Raw genomic sequence first — 22038 nt, forward strand, 5'->3', positions numbered from 1 at the left:
GGATGTTTTCATTTATTGTTCAAAACCACACATTTTCAAAGTCAACTTGCATTGATTGTCTGAATGACTAGTGCTCATGCTCTAGTCAACCATCGCGACCCCATCATCATGCTGGTCGCTAAGCAAGGGACACACTCATCAGGTGTTAGACAATTCAAGATATGAGTGCTTCATTGTCCCCCTGAGACTATCTCATCCACAATCAACTCAGAAACAATGTTCTCCATACGCAACAGTCCTCTGAGAGGACTGACATCTTTTTGGTGTGATGTAGGCAGCGACCCAATCACACAGATCAGAACAAGTGCACCGTGAGTGTACAGATCAATGGGCCTCAATTTCTCAAAGATCAAACGCTTTCTGCTCAGCCGTATCCAGAGAGCTAAACTAGACGTTAAGCTTTAGCTTTTGCATAGACCAGAAGACTTCTTTTCATTCCCTCTTCACACTAAAGTGCTGAAACACCAGCACCTCCTACCTCATGTGGAAGATACATAAAAGATCTGTTCAAAAACCTAGAGAGGTACTTCACCCTCTACTGTTAACATTGTAGAGTCTCTTGTGAAGGGAAAAAAACAGTTGACACAACAAAAAACCAAGGTGGAGAGTTTTTATAGCATCATTGGTTCTGTCATTCATTCTTTTTGCTTTACTTGATTGTTTAACAAATTCAGACCTTGGGTCCAACATCAATAATACAACTATACATACATTTAGCTTCTGGAAGAAGGCACAGACTCCCAATATGTAGATATAATCGTTTTAAGAAGTCTTTTATACCTATTTCAATCAAAATGTTAAATGATGAATGAGTGTTATTTTTTGTATTGTTAAAAAAATGTGTCAATGTAAACACCTTGAGTGCAATACAAATTTCCCGTTTGGGGGACAATACACTTTATTTCTTAAGGATGCACCGACATGTACATTTTGGCCGATAACGATTACAGATAATTCTTTAATATTGGACGCTGATAAACGATATATTGGCCAATAGACAGTATCTAAATATTAATAAAAAATTCCCTAAGACTGAAACAAAAGGCAAAATGTGGACAACTGCTTTATTTGAAAAATTCAATGCAGAAAACAAGGTAACCATTAGTTCTCTTTTTCCTCTGAAAATTATGTACCAAGCCTACTTTACACTATTAAATACAAATTAGATCAATAGAGTATGAGGTGTATTGTACAAAATGGCAAACTGCAGCATTTTGGGGAATAGTCTGATTCCCCCCCCCCCCCGCCATGCTGAAATCGAAATGAGGCAGAGGTGGGAAGAAAACCAGACAGACAGACAGACTGATTTGGTTTGGACTACCACCGGGTGTCTGTGACATGAAAAAACAAATGATGCGCTTAAAAACAACACTAGATTGGCTGTGTGTGCGCAAATGAAACCCACTTATGGCAGTTTAAAAAGTCACAAATATGTGATTAGGTTTACGTCATTAGCTATCGTTTATTAGGTTTAAGTGGTCAAGTAAAACAGCTTGTATGACATGCATCCTATGCTTATATTGTTACATTTAAGATTATAAATGGTTTTAATAACTCCAAGTTGGTTGTCCAAACCATTGCAGTCTATCTATTTTCTTCCCATCTCGCTTTCGATTTCAACATGGCTGCGGCGTGATATATCAGTCTATAGAGGGATTTTTTCAAATAAAATGCTTCATTTCATACCCCAAGTCCTGTTCAACTATGCAACATGAATAAAAAACGTTTTTAATACCCCTTTATTAAAATATTTGAACAAAAATGTCAATTGTCTTGTTGGGCATCAGTTTTGGACACTACTCCACATTCAAGAAATACTATTTATAAGTTGTGTGTTCTTCTGGAATCAAACTTAACTCATTTGCCATAGCATAGTGCTAACAAGTAAACTAAGTAACTTTTGGTTTATAAACTGGCATATTACAATTACGCACTTGAATGATGTTTTACAACTGACTTCAAAGTGCATCCAGGGTATACATTTTATTAGAATGGGTGTTTCCGGGAAATTAAACACAAATGACCTTGAAGCTGTAAGTGCAATACTCTACCAGAACAATTATCAGATATAGAGGGGGTGTGTTTCACATGCTGATGAGTCTGAATTAGAAACATACTGCCGTCCAACACCAGGGCAAAGTCATGCATTATTAACCAAATTCCTCAGGGCTCTTCTTAAGGTACCTTTATATGGAACATCTTTCACTAGTGTTGTCTTATATATGTCAGACAAAGGAAGGCAATGGGTGGGGGTGAGAGGGACCAAACACCAGCTGATTGACACATAAGGGTTAGTGACTTTTATGGAAACAGCCAGTCGCCCTGGGCCAGCAGTGGCCTGTTACATTTTATTCACATCAATCCGAGCACAGTCCTGCCTTTGGTGAAAAATTTATGCCAGTGCACTTAAGGTTCAAGGCATATGTACAGTATCTCAACAGTGACAGATTTCCTAGATAAAAAACACGCTTTCCAGACAGTGTATAATATATTAAATGGGGAGTTATGGTATAGCTTTAATGGTGGTGCATTGGTTATAAAACCTTACAAAAAATGTATTGTCATGCTGAAAAAAGAAAACAAGGCCATTTTTAAGACAACAGAGAGGAACAACACATACAGTATAGTAATTCAAGAAATCAGAAATCATTCCATTGCGCCATTATTCTCCCTAAAAAGATAAATGAAGGCTCGTGTACTCAGGTTCTGACTTCACCAAAGCACAATGAGCGAACAGTGAAGTCTGTGGATTTAAGATACATCTGAAAGGCTCCACCTACAAACCTTTGAATGAAACAAACTCTTCTATTGTTTCAATAAGAATTGTTCTCAGGCACAGGCTTTTTAACAAGCTGTGGTGGCGGACCAGACTGAGTGTTTGGGAAACTATCACAGACAGGAAACAGCCTTTGAAGTGCTGAGAAGGTAGAAATGGAATCCAGACAGAGATAAGACACTCTCGTCAGATTCTATTGCACATGGGAACCATGTGAAGTTGTACCGTTTTCCTCTGTTCAAAATTGAACACGGTGTCTTGAATCGGTTTGTGCCAATCCTTTAGAATTCAGGGTTTGCCAGCTTCTCTTCAGATAACCCTTTCCTGCCATATCACCGCTTGTCGAAGGCTTGTAATGTATTTGCAATATGACAAAATAACAATTTAGCACATATCTTAATAAATGACAAAGAAATGACAAAGCGGACCAAGATTTCTGAAAACAAGTGACTGGGGTTTGAGTCCGGTCAACCCTGTTGAAAAAACAGCATATGCTGGTTAGGTACAGTAGGTTTTGAAGCATGGTAGCTGGTATGTGCTGGTCATTTGCTGTTTAAGATGGTCATGAGCTGGTTTAGACCAGCTTTAACCAGCTCTGGACCAGCTTCAACCAGCACAAACCTGCTGCCATGCTTCAAAACCTATCCATCCAGCATATGCTGTTTTTTAGACAGGGAATTCTTGGTCGAGCTCCTTTCCTTCCTATTTTTTTATCTTATCTCTGGCTGCTCTGCACATCAAGGCAAAAAATACCTGAAAACACCAGCCAACTTCATAATACATGTGTTCAAACTGTTGTAATCTCCAAACGGTTCTGTGTAATGTAAACCCCTTACCCAGAATCACTGGAGCCAACAAAATGTGTTTGTAAATGAGCCGCCTTAGCTGTGCCCTATGTGGTTAGAATTCTGCACCTTTCCTCACGTTCAGCGCAAGTCAGCCACTTCCCATTGTTAGATTACAACGCCTGCCATGGATTTGGCTGGATTACAGCAGACATTATAAATCATAATGACATGATATGAACGTGTCTGTTAAGAGAGCCAATGAGATGCAATGTCACAATTTACGGGCTCTTTTTTAAATCTGTAGAGCTGTGAGACAGAAATGACTATATCAAAGTGACATACTGCCATGACTCGTGTTAGTAGCATGGCAAGATGTCATGAAGGGCTGCTTGTTTGCTACATAAACAATTTTAATTTCTCCATGGGGAAGATGCCTACACACTTATAAGTCCACTGGATAAAGATCAAACCATCAGAGCCTGGGGATAAAAAGTGATGACTGTTGGAAGACACATCCCATGTTATCCAACCATTGTTAAACATGAGCAGCTGTCAGATCCGTCTTCTAACAAGCTTTGTATTGAACACAGAAGCATGAGCTTTCTTTAGATGGCTATACCGGTGGTGCCCTGAGGATCAAGAACCCACCAAGTAGCATCTAGTCTGCTAGCAGGTGCTAACTGCTTAAACAGATCAACATCATTTCACATACAGCCACATTAACTCAAATCACTGCCTGGCTGTGTATAAAAGCTAAACAATGCAGGCAGGCAGTACACAGACTTAAAGGTCCAGTGTGAATTTTTTGAGATGATCTATTGATAGAAATGCAATATAGTATACAAAGCTATGTGTTAAAAAAGGTGTATAAAGAGCTCAAAGAATAAAGCGTTATGTTTTATTACCTTAGAATAAGCTATTTCTATCTTCATACACCACGAGCCCCCTTTCATATAATTCGCCCTTGTTCTGTTAGCTGTAGTAGTGTTTGGAAAGGGAGGGGTGGAGTCAGCGGTTGGTTCGCAACCCTGCTGCTAGATATAACTGACTGGATCTTTAAAGGTCAACTCCAGTGTATGGAATTAAGCAACATCTAGTGGTGGGGTTGCAAATTGCAACCAATGGCTCACTCCACCTCTCCTCCCTCCCTTTCGAAGGACTATGGCGCTGACACAGGAATAAGGTGTCTTCATGTTTTTGCTTCTTTGCCGAAGGAGATAAAGTATTTACAAAGAGTATAGAACACTATGTAGAGAGAAATAGCTCATGAGGTAATAAAAACATAACGTTTCGCTATGTAAGGTCTTTATACACCTCTGAAAACATAGTTATGTGTATTATATTGCAGTGTTTCCCCTACCACTATATAAGGGGGGCGTCCCGCCCTCCTAACGGCGCGCCCCGCCACCCTTGGACGTCAAGTAAATTTGATTTGATTTTCTTTATAGCGCCAGATTACAATTTGTTATTTTATTAAACAAACTAAATAACCCTTAAGTAATATGTTATTAATCTTATTTCCACGATGGCATGTCTTTTCTGTCTGTGTTTGCGCGTTTACAATTATCCCAATGAGTGCGCACACGCGCTCACTCACACACAAACAAACATTAGCGGACAGAGAGCGCGCGGCGGGAAATATGTCGCTTCAATCAGGTGAAAACCAAATGAAAATAATTGCGTTTTTTAAGCGCTCACATGGAACTGAAGATGGCAAAACTCACTCCACTGCGAGTAGCAGCCGGAGTAGCTCTCCTGCTCCAAGTCTAAGTGTTGCGCATCCTGCCCCTGACAAGCATCAAAAGTCCATTCATCACCGGATGGCGGTTAAAATGTATATTAATGAATTACATGGCGCTTACTATTTACATGTGTGTTTAAAATGTTTTTAGTCAGGACTTTGTAAATCTGCTGATTAAATAAGACAAGAGATATTTAATACGCTATGCAGATGGCTCCGTGTTGTATGGGAATGTCACGTGATGACGTTCAGAACAGCGCACGTGATGACGTTCTGAACAGCGTCCGCGTCTGACAGGATTATTCTCCAATAAATGCATCATAGAAATTAAACCGTCTCACAAAAAAAGCCCATTTAAAATTAGTTTATCATATAAAGGTATTAACTAACATTAACGAACAATGAATGAGCAATATATTTGTTAGTATTTATAAATCTTTTTTTAGTTCTTTACTTTTTTAAGCTCTGGCCCATTAATATTAACAAATACTTCTATACATTTAACAAAGGTTATTTGCCAAAGTCAATTTTAAAAAGATTTAAATAAATTTATTTATATTTAGATATAACATTTTTTAAATTTTACAAAGCATTACCCTCCCAGACAATCAATGTATGTGACTTGATAGATAGATAGATAGATAGATAGATAGATAGATAGATAGATAGATAGATAGATAGATAAATAGCACATAAAGAATGAAAAGGAAATGATTTCTCGTCAATTTTCCCCAACCACCCCCCCCCCCCCCAAAGCTGTAAACCTAGGGGAAACACTGTATTGCATTTATGTCAATAGATCATCCAAAAAACTACACATTGGACCTTTATGAAACCAACAATGCACAACTATCAAGAGGGATCCTGTCTAGCAAGATGACTTCATCTGGCCTGCTTTTTAAAGGGATATTTCACAAACATTTTTTCCCCCATATTCCGTCAAATGATGCAGGCAGTAAGTACCGGTGACGAACGCGGCATTTTAGTTTTGTTTCAATAGGATGCCGTTTCTTTTGCGTGGGAGCTATCGTCAACCTCATTTGCTGGAAAAACAGGCACAGCAGAGGGATAATGGATGCTAGACATCAATGTTTATAGCACTGTCAATATGGATATTTCTCTTAAACAAACACATCGATTCGCTTCGGAAGACCTTCTTTAAGACCACAGAGCTGTGTCAAGGAGTTCTTTAATTGATGGATACACTTTTTGGAGCTTCAAAAAGTAAACGCCCATTCACCCCCATTCTACCGCTTGGAAGTAAAATGATACGTGGTATTATACCTTCTTCTGCATTATTCTTCAAGAAGAAAGTCATATTCAGACAGGATGACTTGAGGGTGAGTAAAATTTTATTTTGCCTACGAAATATCCCTTTAAGACAGAAAAATGTGTCCTTCACTGCCTATGATATACCACAATCCTACAGTCCAAAATGCAGTCTAAACTGGTTTAACGTTCACTTTTGTATGATTTGCTTTCTATTTGTCTGAAACTAGATTTCTACAGAAAGTACATTTACTCAAAAACAACTGGGCAGCAACTTTAGATAAATCTGAGCACATGCCAAACTGACATAATACCAGACATGCAGATTTGGCTAAAATAATTTAAAAGGGAAAAAATGTTGCTCAAATCAAATAATGCTGAAATATGGTCTTACACCCAGGTGGACAGAAGGTCTCACCGAGTTCAACGCAGTCGGCTAGCATCGTGCCTGGAGGGTTTACCCCGAAGCAGCACATCAGCTCATGGCTCTCTGAAAAGGCAGTCTGCTGCCTCGGAGTCCTCTGTTTAGACAGAGTAGAGATCTGGCACCAGGCCAGGTTGATAGCTGGTGATAACGGACCCGTTTGCCAGCTGACAGCCTGAGGTGGGAGGATGAGGGCAGGGATAGAGCTGCAGCGGGGCTGGGATAGTGCAGCGTGGCTCTGACACACAGGAGGGAGACATCGAGCATATGTAGGAAAAGTGCACAGTCAGAACAGTGAGGTCAGACGCTTCTCACTGTCCCCAAGAATAAACTCAATCTTAACCAAGGTGAAATTATCATCTGGTGCTTCTGATGCATTAAAGCAAAAAAATACCTACAGATTCATATCAACGTGGGTACGATTCCCGTCTTTGTATGAGACATTTAGAATTATTTAGGTGTACATGAAATGGAACAGTTCTTAGTGGTGAATCTTAGTTAGATGTGACCCAAGCGAAATTCTTCCTGCGTTAATAACAGCCCTCTAGTGGACGTGTTGGGAATTGCAGGGCTATGTAAGTCCATAAACCAGACTTATGAAATTGAAATAGACACTAGTTTACACTCATGTTAGTCAAGCTAGTGTTAAGGTCAATAGGATTTCACAAAATAAATCTTGAATTACAAATATAGGGATCCTTTAAAAGTGTTTTCAGTTAAAAATCATAAGGAAGATTCATGGAAGCACATTCAAAAAACAGATCAACTAAACAGCCTAAAAATATATGAATCAATCCAATACTATGAAGCACAATGGCAGCTGTACATATCCTTTGTGAAAGCAACTATGGATATACAAGTAAAGCTTTTCAGCAGTTCAACATGACCCATGTATGGATGCTTACTTTACGTGGCTTAATATGAAATACACATGTCTAAAGTTTCTCATGTGGTTAATACAGGTGAATGTGAAAAGACAGCAACAGAGCAGAATAGAGCAACAGCTCGATCCTTCCAATTCAGCAAGCCAATCTGACTTAAAAAAACAAACACTTCCACATAAACGTCACTTACCAATGACAAAGCACCTTAAATACAAACAGAAAACCACACATAATCCGAAAAAATAAAAACAAAACCCATTGTAAATGCTACATTCTTAACTTCACAACATTCAATATAAATATAAATATATCTAAAAATGAACTAAAAACATCAAAATGATCTTATCAAGAAAATCACATCAAGTGACTTAAGCAAAGTCAATTGCCAAACTAACTTAAGGATGAATATAACATACTGCACTTCAACTCACCTTGAGCAGCCGTTCCTCGGGTGCTGAATACACTTGCTATCAAAGTGGCCACATACCAAATCATAGTACTATTGCCAACCAGAGAAAAACCTCATCATATCTCAAAGTGCCCCTTTCAATAAATCATTCTGAGCCGAGCCCCTGGACGTTAGACGCGCTGTCAGCTGCTGAAACCCTTTTATGCACGCCCTGCATACTTTTCCCCGACGTTTCCCTTCATTCTTTCCCTCCCCTTCTTTCCTTTCGCATCCTCTCTCGATGAAATAGAGCACCTGCACCAGCGCGAGGCGGCCAGACGCGGCTTGATAGCAATGCCAGCGTGAAACCAAGCGTGACGATTTAGCGGTCGGCTCCGCCCGCGCTCGAATTTCATTGGTCGGCGGCGGGAGGTCTTCGGGGCGGGGATTGGTCGCCTCTCCGTCGCTCTCGACGTAAATCGAAGAGGTCCGCGCTTCAAGGTGAGTTGGAGCGTGAAGTGGCGTCGGAGCCGCAGTATCATGCGCAAAAGCGAAGTCGTGTTAGCAGACTGTCGGGTGGCCATCGTGATATATTTCAGTGAGTTATACAGTTCACGTCAGAGATGCGGAGGGGTAGATGTCAGACTTTCGTGCGTGGGGAGAAAATCCTGTAACCTGTATGCGTCATTCACAGTTCAGCCCATAAGCACGAGCATCGATTGCACTGCGCGCGCTGTTCATATGAAACTGGAGTCACATTTAAGGGTATCAAGTTGATTTCACTATGAGGGTTGTAATGTACACATTTTTTGACTAACGTTACATTTTCAGCTCATCATTATTTTTAAGGAGGAGGTAAGTTAATTGAGATCTAGCGACATGAAGGTGATGATTCAAATATAGTTCCTTACGATAATTTACAATGGTTAAACTATAAATAATGGTTAATTTGGTTTTTTATGCAAATGGTTTTACGCATTTTAAATACCAACTTTAGAATGTAATATAATTATACACTATAAACTTATGAACTTAAGTAGGATTAAAAAGAAGTTATTCTTCATGCACAATTTTTATTTATAATGACAGCTAAACATATTGAATAGTTTAACTGTTATTAGTTTAAATGCTGTCAAAATTGTAATATATAAATTCCAAGTATATAGGAGTGGTCTGATGGGGATGTATGTCTACGTATTACATTGATATTCATTCATGTTCATTGTGAAATTCAAGGATTTTCATGAATCTTCACAAATCTGTTTAAGAGGGACAGATGTAAACTCACATGTCATGTGGCTTCTCGATTCAATTTTAAGGACCGGATTCTGCTATACAGTCAATTTCAGGCAATGTTTTTAATGGCAATTCTGGTGTTCTGCCAATGCTTATAGACTTGAAAAGTGCCATCCACTCAGAGTTTATGGTAAAGCGGCTTAGTCCTCTATGCTTTTTCCTACTGATTCCTCTCAGACTTCAAGCAAAGAATCCCCATCAAATATATGACATATTTCAGGAAACATTTCTTAATCGGTTCAAATTGCAGCCCTTTTGTTCAGCCAACTCGTCATGTATGACTAATATAGAAAGATAAGGCAGCATTAACATCATACTGCTCTTTTAAAATCTCCCATTAAGATGTTTTTTCTCCATCTGCAGTATTCTGTCCTTGTCCTTTGTGAATTAAACCCACATTCAATGACACACACTTCAGGAGTTCAGGAGCACTTAAAAAAAACTTTTCTTTCATCTTGTGAGCTTCATGAATTCATACGCCTTTCACTTAACTGCATGTTTCGGGATGTTTGTTTCTATATATATAGAACCGTAAAGAGGATAAAGGAATCCAAAAGAAAGTAATACAAGGAATTCAAACTTTCAAATTGTTCACAATTGGGCTCAAATTTATTTAAGCTCTAGGTACATATGAAGGAAGGCTGTGAAAATAAACCTGTTTTGTTAATCCTTTGGATCTTTTCTTGAAAAATGTTACAAAAATCCAACCTTTCATTGGAGAATGAGGATTTTAAATAGATTTAAGTAAATCATTATGATTTTTTCCCTCTAATACACATTGCTCATAAGTAATCAACCCATTTTACCCATTTGCCTAATGAGTTTTGAAGACCACCTGACAAGACATCGAGACAATTCCTATATAGAGAGTTGCTCTAGATCCTTCAGATTTCTTAGAATTTAGTTCTCTCCACTCATTTTCTAAAGGGTTCAGGTCAGGGATCTGGGATGGCCATTGCAGACGCTTGTTTGAGTGACCCATTTTTTGTTGTGGTGTTTGTAAATTTGAAAATTCAACCCTGGCCCCTTACTTAAAGAGTTACTGTACGCATTTTGCCACAGAATAATGACAAGAGTTAATCTTTAGCTTTAACTGCCAGAATGAACACATCATCCACATTTTAATCGAAACACTCCAGATATATGAGTGGGACGTAAAAATAATTGCTTCATTTAATTCATTGTTATCGCTCTAAAAGAAAGCTTTGTTTTAAATGTTATAAGCAACGAAGCCCCTGATGTTCGAAATTCATATTAGACAATAAACAGGGTCTTGGTACATGGTGCATGGATATATAACACAATAATAAATGTATGTAGCCCACACCTGATCTATTTTACTCCCTTCTTGGAGAAAGATGAGATAGTTAGGATTGCCTTTTCCTTTCAGTCCATCCCACTCATTCAGTTTGTGCTGTATTGTGGGCAAACAAGGATCTACAGAGCCTCTAAATGCATCTCTCAGAGACAAATAACGGTCTAATTATAGAACCCGGTCTTTCCTCTAGATATAGATTTGTACTATTATCACACTGGTCTATAGTAATGTTTCTGTAATGTACGTTCATCAAATGGCTCCACCTGTTTCAGTACGCTTAGGTGTACCCGTACAGTACATGGACTGTCAAATTAACATTTTCTTTCATAATATGCAGCAAATTTTACTTTTCCTGTCCTATTTCTGGTTCTATTTTTGGTTTTAACCTTTAAACACTGTTAGAGTATGTAAATTTGAAAGATAAATTTAAACGCTGACCAGAAGTCAGAAACACTCTGTATAATAGAAGCCCGTATTATATTTGCATGCATCATAAATTAAGTCCTCGGGGCATGAGCCCATAGTAGCTCTGAGTTGGGAAATGCTTTAAACTTTTCTCTTGTATCCACAGGGGACAATAAATAGGACTTCTGTGTTTTTCCGCTCCATTAGAAGATTTGCATATATCATAAGGACAACAGATGCCTTGTACTGTAGTCTGCTACTTCTCTGTGCTGAGGGCACATTTGGACTGTCTGCCATTTCATGAAATGTTAACCACTGTCCACTTGACAAATGCAAGAATGCAAATCAGCTTTGTCCAGGCTCTTGGGTACCAAAAGAGACACAAAGACAACAGATAAATAGCATCATAGAATACTGGCAAATGTCACAGAAAACATGCATAAATTGTGACCTTTCATTTTGGTCAACTTGCATCTGCCACCATTGGTTTACTATTGTGTCTTAAATGGGTCTAAAAATGTGGTCATAGAGAGTGTCTCTTAAAGGGGTTACATGACGTGAACACGTGTATTTCTGTGTCTTTGGTGTATTATAAGTTGCCCATGCATGTATTAGACAAGTGAAATTGCAAAAATGTAAGTGTTGGAACAAAAGATGCATTCTATCTAAAAGCGAATGCTCACCCAGAAACGCCGTGTAACCAAACCCCCTGCAAATCTACGTAAGTTTGTGGAATGACTTGACTAAGCCCAAATGTATACGCAAGTAAGGTGCTCGTACCTGTCAGTACAATTGCTTTGTAACCTGATGTTCCGAATATGGTAAGAGGCGTTACATTTCAGTCACAAGCTTACAATATGCGACCAATCACTAGGCACTGGTTAACTGAACAATCATAGCACACCTTGCTTTTCAGAGGAATGAGCTTTGTGAAAAAAATCTGCGCGTTTCAGAGAGGCGGGACAAATAGGAGATGCAAACATGCACTGTATGTGGAGCCATTTTGAACCTTAAAACGTGTATACACATTGCATCCCATCTAAACAATCGATAATATTCGTTTTAGCCGTGTCATATCACCCCTTTAAAGGGAAAGTTCAACTAAAAATGAAAATTCTCTCATCATTTTCTCACCCTCTTGTCATTCCAAAGTTGTAAGACTTGCATTCTTCTGCACAACACAAAAGAAGATACATCCGAACAACGGCAGTACCTATTGACTTCTATTGTATGGACACCAATGCAAGTCAATGGTTACCGCCAACATTCTTCAAACTATCTTCTTTTGTGTTCTGTGGAAGAAAGAAATTCATTCAGGTTTGAAATGACAAGAGAGTGAGTAAATGAATTTTTAAATGTATATTTTAGGGCGAACAATCTCTTTCATTGCTCACTTGTCTTTTCACATCAATAATTTCACACCGTTTGTCCTTTTGTGTCAGGTTTCGTTAGTCTCAACCATTTATCTACAGTACTTTGATCATTTATTTCTCCATCCCGATGGTTTTCCTTAAAGTAATTGCAATTGATCAAGAGCAACTCTGCTTGTCAATGCCATCGATTCCTAGATTAGAAAGACAAACCGCTTTCCCTATGATGTGTTCTTTTATTTGTATGGTTAATAATATTAGAACAATATTGTTGCGTTTTCAGAAGATACAACTTGACACTCTCATAGACATTTAGTTCATTTTCAAATAGACTTGAGCTGAATTTGACCTCAGAGCAATGATAAAGAGGTAATCACTGCTTTATCCACAAGCATTGCAGAGAAGTGTCAACGAATGAAGCGTATAGGAAACGAAACACAAATCAACAACAGTAAACCAAATAAGAAGACTGCAGAAGGTTTCCCTTAAATGACACTTAGAATGAAGCTCGGTAAAAAAAGCTAACAAATCAAAAAGATCTTATCACAGAAAAAGGCGCAGTAATGCAGAACTGTAGAGTTTATCGTATTCCTTAGCAGCGTATCAGGGCCGTATTGACAAAATGCACCACGTATGGGGAGGGGACTGTCGATTCTGATCCTTCTTTTCGAACGCATTCTCGTAGGATTCAGAATCAAGAGGCAGAATACTTCTATGCATGCTAGCCTAATGTTCACTGAGTTCTTACAGTAGATCATTTCATGACAAAGAATCATAAGTGTAATTTGTATCCGTAAATTTTATTATTGTTGACTTTTTATATGTATAGTGCCTTGAATGTCTTGTTTCCAAAGTGCATTTGTAGTCTTCTGTATAGTTTGAATAGCCTCTTTCTTATTTTCTAAATATTTTTCTGATTAACAAGAGAAAGTTATCCCTGTTTGTTCTGGTCAGTGTTGAACAAATAATTGCATGGCTTTTGGCTGCCACTGTTCCGCCCCTCTGCCCACGGGAAGCCTGGCAAAGATGCCTGCCGTGGCTCTTTGGATTTAGGGATGGGGGTATGGTAAGTAGGTCATGTGGACCTACTGTCAGCTACGGTTTGCCTGTGACTGCCCATCCACCAGTAATTCAATAACCCAGCTCAAAAGCATCAGCTCTCTCACTCCAATTTGACAGCATTTGGGCTGTAATCACAGTTACTGCAATTTCGTGCTGCGAGCATGCAGAATCACCCCTAATGATCAATACGTTGGGTCATTAACGCATCAGATGCACTGCTCAGCAGTTTTTTATCACTGGCATATAAAAGATTTTACTCCAGTGAAAACAAACTCTAATCATGCGCATATTTCAAGGTCACAAGGTTCAATGTGGTGCTGTCACATTAAATATAAAGATGTCATTTGCGCCCCACTGCCTAGTGTGTAATTTTCATTCAGCCGGCACGATAAACAGACTTTTCTTGATGTTTAAATATCAGTTCATATGGAGGCCTGGAATTTAGGGAAGAATTTTACAGAAAACTCAATTCCTACTTTGCTTTATTTAAACAGCCTCATTTAAAAGGTACAGTTCACTCAAAAATGAAAATCATCTGTCATCATTTACCCTCTGGTCATTTCAAACCTGTATGACGTACTTTTATCTGCAGAAGATATTTTGAAGAATATCGTAACCGAACACTGGTACTGCCGTTTTTCGGTTACCAACATTCTTCAAAATATTCCTTAAACATCAGGATATGGCATGGCTTTGTGGTTAGAAGTTTGAGGACTTTCTTCAATTATGTAGGCTCTTATGTACTTTGGATGACTTTGATATTCCTCAAGGAATAGTGTACACTTCCAACAGCCTGGTTATGCAGAGACAAATGATGCATTTCAGATACACTAAATATAATGTGCTAACATATTGCACGCTTGTAATCATGTGTAGATCCTACATGTGCATAAGCAGGAACATCATGTATGCTTTATCATGCTTGTCTTGACTGAGGAAAAAGAGCGCTGAACATATTTCTCTCAAATGAATGAAGTTGTATTACTCTGCGTGTTTTGTGTACTTGCTGGTTTGTGTTAATAAAATAACCCTGGGGTATCATGCTTTCAGACTCCATCAGACTAAACGCAAATCACATTAATATTCTCTGACAGAACTGAAAGATCTGGCCTGAGAGACAATGCTTTTATCTGGGTTAGATGTTCTACTTCTATATGAAACTGTTTCCTGAATACTCGTGCAATCGCACTTACTCTAGTGTTGGCCGGTTTCAGCATAGACAAGCTTTCACATGGCCATTAACATGTTTTATGTTATTTTTTCAGAGTTTCCTTTGGTGTTTCCCTTCTTTAGCTGTCCATGTGTGGTACTAGGTTTCCTCACATGTCTTCCTGTTGTCTTACAGCAGCAGAAGTGTCAGCCTCTAAAGATGAATGGCTTGTTTCTCTGGCCTATATTTAATGTCGGTGACAAGACTAATTGGTTTTTATTTAGAAGCAAGAAACTGCTGAGCCACAGGAAGACAGAAAAGAGGTCTTTGGAAGCATTGAAAGGAGGAACAGAGAGTAAAGGTGGATTTCTACTTCTGCATCAGACCTATGCGATATGAAAAGCGTCGCTTTTTGTTTATTATTTTTTTGTCATTGTTAGCTTCGACAGGCAATTGCCACTAGACACAGGCGTGTTGCTTGTGTAACCAAGACAAGAGCTGAAGAAAAATCGTTGTGTACGCTGTTTGAGAAGCATTTAACAGTGATAGCAGATAGCGGCATGTAAATAGTCACTTTGCAACTTGAGTTGTTAAATACAGAAAATGTTATTTAAATAGATAATTCATTCGGAAATGCGTATGATTAAACTCGACGCTGTTGCTGAGGTTTTGGACCTAAAGAGAGTGGGTTCAAGCTGACCAATCACTGCGCTTGCAGTCTGCGTTGCATGCATTTTTGCAGAAGTGAGCGTCAGGCAACGGTGTATGCGCAGAAGTAAAAATTGCAGTTAAGAGAGAAGGGGGTATACAGTATTTATGTAATGTACAGTGTGTCAGAGAGATTATCTAATCAACACTTAAAGCAAAAACATGTAGGTCAAAATAAAAATGGTTCCCCTGTGAGCGCATAGATGAGTGTGCTCGCATTCTTTATTCATAAAAATCTGGCATTACGCTAATTAAATAAAAAACTCAACTGCAATGGAATAATTGTAATCGCTCTATGAAGTTATGAGAATTGCTTTATTGTATTACACTGCGCTCTGGGATACTTGATTCTGATTGGCCAGCTATGACATTAAAACGATAATGACGTCCAAAACTCATTATGCAGTCATCCGTGTACTGTGAGTTATTGTGATGCAGTTTAATACTACAAAAATTAAATATAAATGTACATTTTTAAAAACACACATGAGATTATTTGCAAAGTATTAAACAAAATTGTATGTTTGTCTCGTTTGATCTGTGTCTTGCCTTAAAACCAAAAGGAACAGGTTTCTCTCGCCAATGGTTTGCATTTTTTACAAATACCCTAGTCTCGCGTAGCCAGACCTTCATACTTAAGTTATCGCTTTCTTTGGCCAAAGCCCGCCCAAGAGCCATATGACTTACAGGTAAAGCAACCAGTCATGTTTCGTTTTGTGCCGTGTCATGTTTAGGGGCATGGAAAGTCCCCACAGTATCACACTGGTGTATATTCACAAACGTGTAACAGCGAGAAACTTATTATGTTTAAGTGTTTAAGCAACAGCTTGCATCTAAGATCACACGTACGTCTCACAGAAATACTATGAAATTCAACCAATCAGATGACGACTTTAAACGTACTAAAGTGTTTCCAGAAAAGTGTGCCTTATGCATCAGATGCTTAGCCACGGTCCGTGGGCATGACATCTGAGACTACAAATACGCTAATAAAATATTTCAGATCAATATGTTTGTTCAATAACTTATGAGGTTAGGGCTTGGATGCAGTTCAACAAAGTGATCAGGGCAACTGAATTATCCTGAATTCCTATTCCTTGAAAACCATAAATAAGGTCTGTTTTGTGTCCCTTGGGAAAGTACAGAAGTTAGATTGACTTGTACTTTTATCAAAATCTTTAGTAAGTTTTTTTTCTTATTGTATGATGCCTTTTAGGAGACTACCATCCTGAATACGTGGATCTATTAAGAGTTATTGGATAAAAAAGAAAGCATAGTGGCCTAAACTAATATATTTTATATAGGAGCATATACTGTATGGCAGGTCTCAAGCCATTTTCTTATCCTCTTTAAAATGTCAGGAATGTATTCCTCTTCTCTTTTGGTGATTGTAATAACCAACCTTCACCAGCAGAGGATGTGTGAAATTATTGACGCCTTCCAAGGATACATCTTGTAAGACAAATGAGGAAGAACTCAAACAGGCACAAACCCTATAAGGTTATATTTATTGAACCCTGAAAAGGGTTCTCTATGGAGCCTTTAAGGGGTTCCATATATGAAGTGCCTGATAGAACCTTTTTCGGGTCTATATAGAACCTTTTAATTTATGAGTGTGGAGTAATTTAAGAATACCACAAAACTATAATAACACCACAGTAAACAGCACAATAAGAACATGTGTAAATGTCTTCCCATAGAGTATTGACCAATAAAGAGAATTTAATATTTGTGAAATTATTGTATCTGTATATTTCAAACATAGTGTCGTTCAGCATTGAACTGTCCCACACTTGTTAATACTGTCATACTCCTCTCACATCAACAATCAGACACACTCCCACTTATAGTCTGACTATACAAGTCGTGATTTCGTCATGTGTACACTCTGTTCTCCACTAAATCTTTGTCATTTCATAGTGATTCATTTACAGCCCGTGATCCTACGGTCCTCTGTGTCAGTCTCCTCCATCGCCATAGTTACTATCTTCACTTTACCAAGGTTGATGCTTCAATACGATAGTAAATTTCACACAGCTCATTCCTAATAATGCTGACACAAATGCCAGCCTTTATGGATTCTTCCTCAGTAAAATGTCCCTGGGCTTGGATTACAGGCCTGTAATTCTTATTGACAGGCCAAAGGTGCAAGTGTGATTTATGAGACTGATGGGAAGCGAAGAGTAAGAAACATCCTCAGATATTCTTGCCAGAGGCTGCCCGATGTGGAAAAATGTTAATATAAACTATATTATCAGCATAATAGTTTGTGAACAGTTTTGGGGGTTTTTTTTGTAGTGGTTTATATTCCCCTGTTTTGCTTTAATGAAAGCCCTCCAGAAGTTTGCAAGATGGTGATCTGAGCCCATTTTTAACACTATCGATGGATCTTTAAAAACCGATGTTACAAATTTGACTATATATTTTATCTGTTTGTTGAAATGTGATCTAACATTTGGTCCTATAAAAAACATTTACAGACAACACAAAAGACTACAGTTAATATGTGGATCTAGCAGACAAATAATAATTTTTTTATGGAAGCCCTGAGCCATGTAGCCTGTTAACTGTCACCCGTTCCATATACGGAACACCTAAGTTTGGGTCAATATTGTGCACGTAATTTCTAATCGAATCATGACAAACTATATATCATTGGATTTTTTTTTTTTTAAGAGAGTGCATAGAATTTTGTTATCCTTTTGCGACCCTTATTTTTTTTATGTATTTTTTACCTGTTAACTTTCGGAGCCCTTTTTGAGCCTAAACATGAAAACGCATGTTCAAACTAAAATGGCGGTAACTCTTGAATTCTTTGGAATACAGACTTATGGTTGGTCTTGTTTGAAAAAGAAAAGTAGCTGATTATTGCAACAAAACAAAATCACACACACACATAAAAAATAAAGGTATGTTGTTAGGTTTATTGTAAAAATAAAATAAAACAAGTTTATGCTTTTTTTTATAAAAGGACCAGTGATTATAGGCTGGATTGTCACAAGTTGTTTTATTTACACAATTCAATTTCCATTTGATTATTTTGTGTCAAGTCTGTTCCCTGCTGCTGTTCATCACTTTCAATCCGAGTTTTTTGTTTCCCAAAGCAAGCGTTTCATCACACTCGAATCTGCCTGGCCCCTTTTCAGTTGTTATTTTAAGATATTGAAATCATGTCTCTCGTCCCATTGATCCTCAGAGGAACCCAAACACCCATGTTTCTGCAATTTACAGTTTCTAGAATAGATTAACTTTCAATCACTGTGTTCAAAGTGATTTTTTGCGCTGAGATTTGAAGAGGCCCTGAGCATTGCTGCTGTTTTGTTGAAGTGGATGGAAGTTGTTTACTTGTTGACATGTGTCAACAACAGCCATGTACAAATTTGCAATTATTTCATAAGATGATTGAAAGTGACACTATAAATGATTGATAGATGCACAATGAATAAAGACGCAGTAAAAGCAAATGTTTTGATTCGTGACGACAAGACAACTTTACAGCATACTCTGAAAAGTACATTTACTGTGTAATGAGAACCATTGCATGCATAATTCAGGATTTGTTTAGTGTCAGAGAGATTACTTTAGAAGTAATGAAAAGATAATTTTTCTAGCCCTATTATTTATTTATAAGTCATTTCTTTCCTACACCCGTGTGTGATTCCCTCTTTCATACAGTAGTTTGGTAGATTTGATGGAGTTCTCTGTTGTGAACTTTGTCCTATACTTTTCTTAAAATTGAAACATGAGATAATTGGTAACATGCATGAAGAGTATGAAATATTAATATCATTTTGATTGTATATGGATAAAATTGTTTGGATAAGATTACATGTTTGAGATACTACTGATATTTTCATTAATATATGCAAACTTGGCAAATCTGTGCTCAGTTTGTGACATTGTTGAGATCCCCTTTGAAAGTCTCATTTGTGAGATTTCAGTGTTTTCCATGTCATGAGAAATATGTTAGATGCAGAAGACGAGCTTTAGTTTACATTGCTCTCCATTTAATCTCATTGACATCTAGGAGACACATGACATATTAAAGAGATCACATTTGAGATTTTTCTTTCTTTTGGATTTGTATGAAAGGCGTGGATATTAAGTTTTATCTGCGTGGATCAATGACCATGCACGTTATATTGTATAATGTCCGCTTAGGTATTGTACTGTACAAGCATTTCTTTTGTCAGAGTTTAAAAAGCAGAAAGATTAAAAGATCTTGAACGTCATTCAGTTGTTTGAGACATGAGGATTCAGTTTTCTCTGGAGATCTGTGTATTCACTGTCAGGTCTGAGGTGCGAGTTCTGATCCCACACTTGTGACTAGAGTTAAAGGTTAATGGAGCCAGGCACAGCATGTGTGATTGACATACTGTTGACAGACTGTGCTGTGAATGTGTCACTCTCTAAATTGTGATTTAAACAGTTTTTTGGACGAGAACAGCCTCTCCAAACATCTTGTTCAGTGCATGACTGTGATGTGTCACTGAGGCAAAGTACAAATGTTTACGGTTCATAAATTGTTTAAAAAACAGTTTAGTACAAGCTTTAAACACACTGTATGCGTGTTTTAACCAACAATCCTATCTTCACTTGTGTGGACGCTTCTTTGCTTTTTTGTTCTTTTAAGTAGTTAGTTCTGAGAGCCTTGGGCAGTCACAGGAAAGGTGTGATATCTCAGGACACCTATTTTAAGTTACAAGGACATACATGTAGTATTCCAAATATAAACAGCACCACAGCGATTTTACAAAGTTATTTTTCCTTACACCATAGAAGTTCCTATACATAGCTACTGAAGCACATCTGTTATTTGCTCTATAAACAGATTAATTCCAATAGTTGTGTTACTTATACATTTTATTTCCCTTTATGATCTATTTTCTAGAGTTGGCCAAATGAGCCAAAGTGTTCATTGAGTTAAACCTACAAGGAATTACATAAAGAGACATGTGTGAGACAGTCTAAAAATAAACCTCCCCTGTCTCAATGAAGGAGACAATGATGTAGGAAATACTTTCTGATCTGACAATGAAATGATGAGACCAAGTTAGCCCTCTAATTGAGAAATCGTAGTCAGACCGTGAGTGACACCCTAGGACATTCACAAGGACTCTCTATCCCACTGGACGGGGGTTTGGACCGAGCTCAGCCCAATGAAGCGCTCACTGACATCAGCTTGATCCTGCACATACACATGACCACTGCAATGTACAGTTTAGCATTTTGTCAGAAAAATTGAAAACTGAATGTTTGAGAAATCTAATATATTTTGACACATTTCAGGAATGAAAATGAGAGTGAAAACCCTGGAAATCTGACAGAATGATTTTAAGCTGTATCTAAAGCAAGTCCTGTCACTGAGGTAGAACTTGTCTGGTCGCTCTGGGCCACTGAACTATGTAATTGAATTGCGGCAGTCAGACAACTTTTAAAGTCTTTAATAATGCTTAACAACCAGACTGCATAGGTTGATCAAGTGTGTTGCTTTTAGAGAATGATTTGGCATTATTTCCCCTTTAAAGCTTGTACTTTAAAGTAAAACTCATGCTGTTTCAGCTTTGCCGTGACGTTTTGCTGAGGGTAGAACGATTTATTTTATTCATGTAATGGAAAGTAAACAGCCCCGGTGCTGTTTTAAATAAGGTGTTATTTTCTCAACAAACGAATGTGAATCCAGTAAGACGTACTTAGATCATAGTTGTCGACAGCACAATGTAAAAAAAAACCTTTGGATTATTTTTTTAACAAATCACTTGATTTGAAGATGACAGCTGTTCCAATATCAGAATCGTATAGTGCCAAGATGTCAGTGAACTTTAAAAGTGACAAACTGCCTCCAACACAGTAATATTTCGTTTTTTATTAACACATCCGCCATCATTATTTAGGGATCAATTTACCCTCACAAAACATCACCAGAAGAAACTTTTTGGATTTTAGTGACAAACGCATATTGTGACACTATTTGATAATTGAATTCATTAATTTATTTTATGTCTCCATATACATTTCATAATTTTGGTTGTGTTTCAAAGAGGATTTTTGTAATGTATGTTTACATTAAACAGTATAGATCCATTTTGCACCGATGTCACGGTATTAGCTGGAGGCAAGACAAAGGAAAAACTGGGGGCGTCCAATACAAACCAGCACAGATTCTGCTACATAAGCAGTTTCAAATATCATCTTGTTGTGTTGTTTAGAGCCACATCAACAGAATACAGACTCCAATTAGACGACAGCTGCAGTCAAACACAATAAAACGAACGGACTGAACAGAAACTGAAACGATCATCATACATGCTCGCGTTTCACTTCATAACACTTAAGATAAAAAACGACTGTCTTTTGTTGGTGTGGATTTTGATTTGGGTGTGTGTCTAAAAATATCTCAAATAAATAAATAAATAACAAGGTTGTTCACTTTCTGTTAACTTTCAAACGCATAGGGTA

General features: G+C 37.8%; 1 protein-coding gene across 4 annotated transcripts in view; it reads right to left on the reverse strand.

The window, feature by feature from the left end:
* Window positions 1–8533, reverse strand: part of igsf9bb (immunoglobulin superfamily, member 9Bb) — an 84981-nt gene extending 76448 nt beyond the window's left edge. For all 4 annotated transcript variants that reach the window (XM_056731707.1, XM_056731708.1, XM_056731706.1 and 1 more), the window contains exon 1: window positions 8314–8533. In XM_056731707.1, coding sequence (XP_056587685.1) covers window positions 8314–8377 — 64 coding nt within the window. In that variant the 5' untranslated portion in view covers window positions 8378–8533. The remainder of the gene's footprint in view (window positions 1–8313) is intronic.
* Window positions 8534–22038: the final 13505 nt, after the last annotated feature.

The sequence above is a fragment of the Triplophysa dalaica genome, chromosome 19 (assembly GCF_015846415.1).
Source record: "Triplophysa dalaica isolate WHDGS20190420 chromosome 19, ASM1584641v1, whole genome shotgun sequence".
NCBI lineage: Eukaryota > Metazoa > Chordata > Actinopteri > Cypriniformes > Nemacheilidae > Triplophysa > Triplophysa dalaica.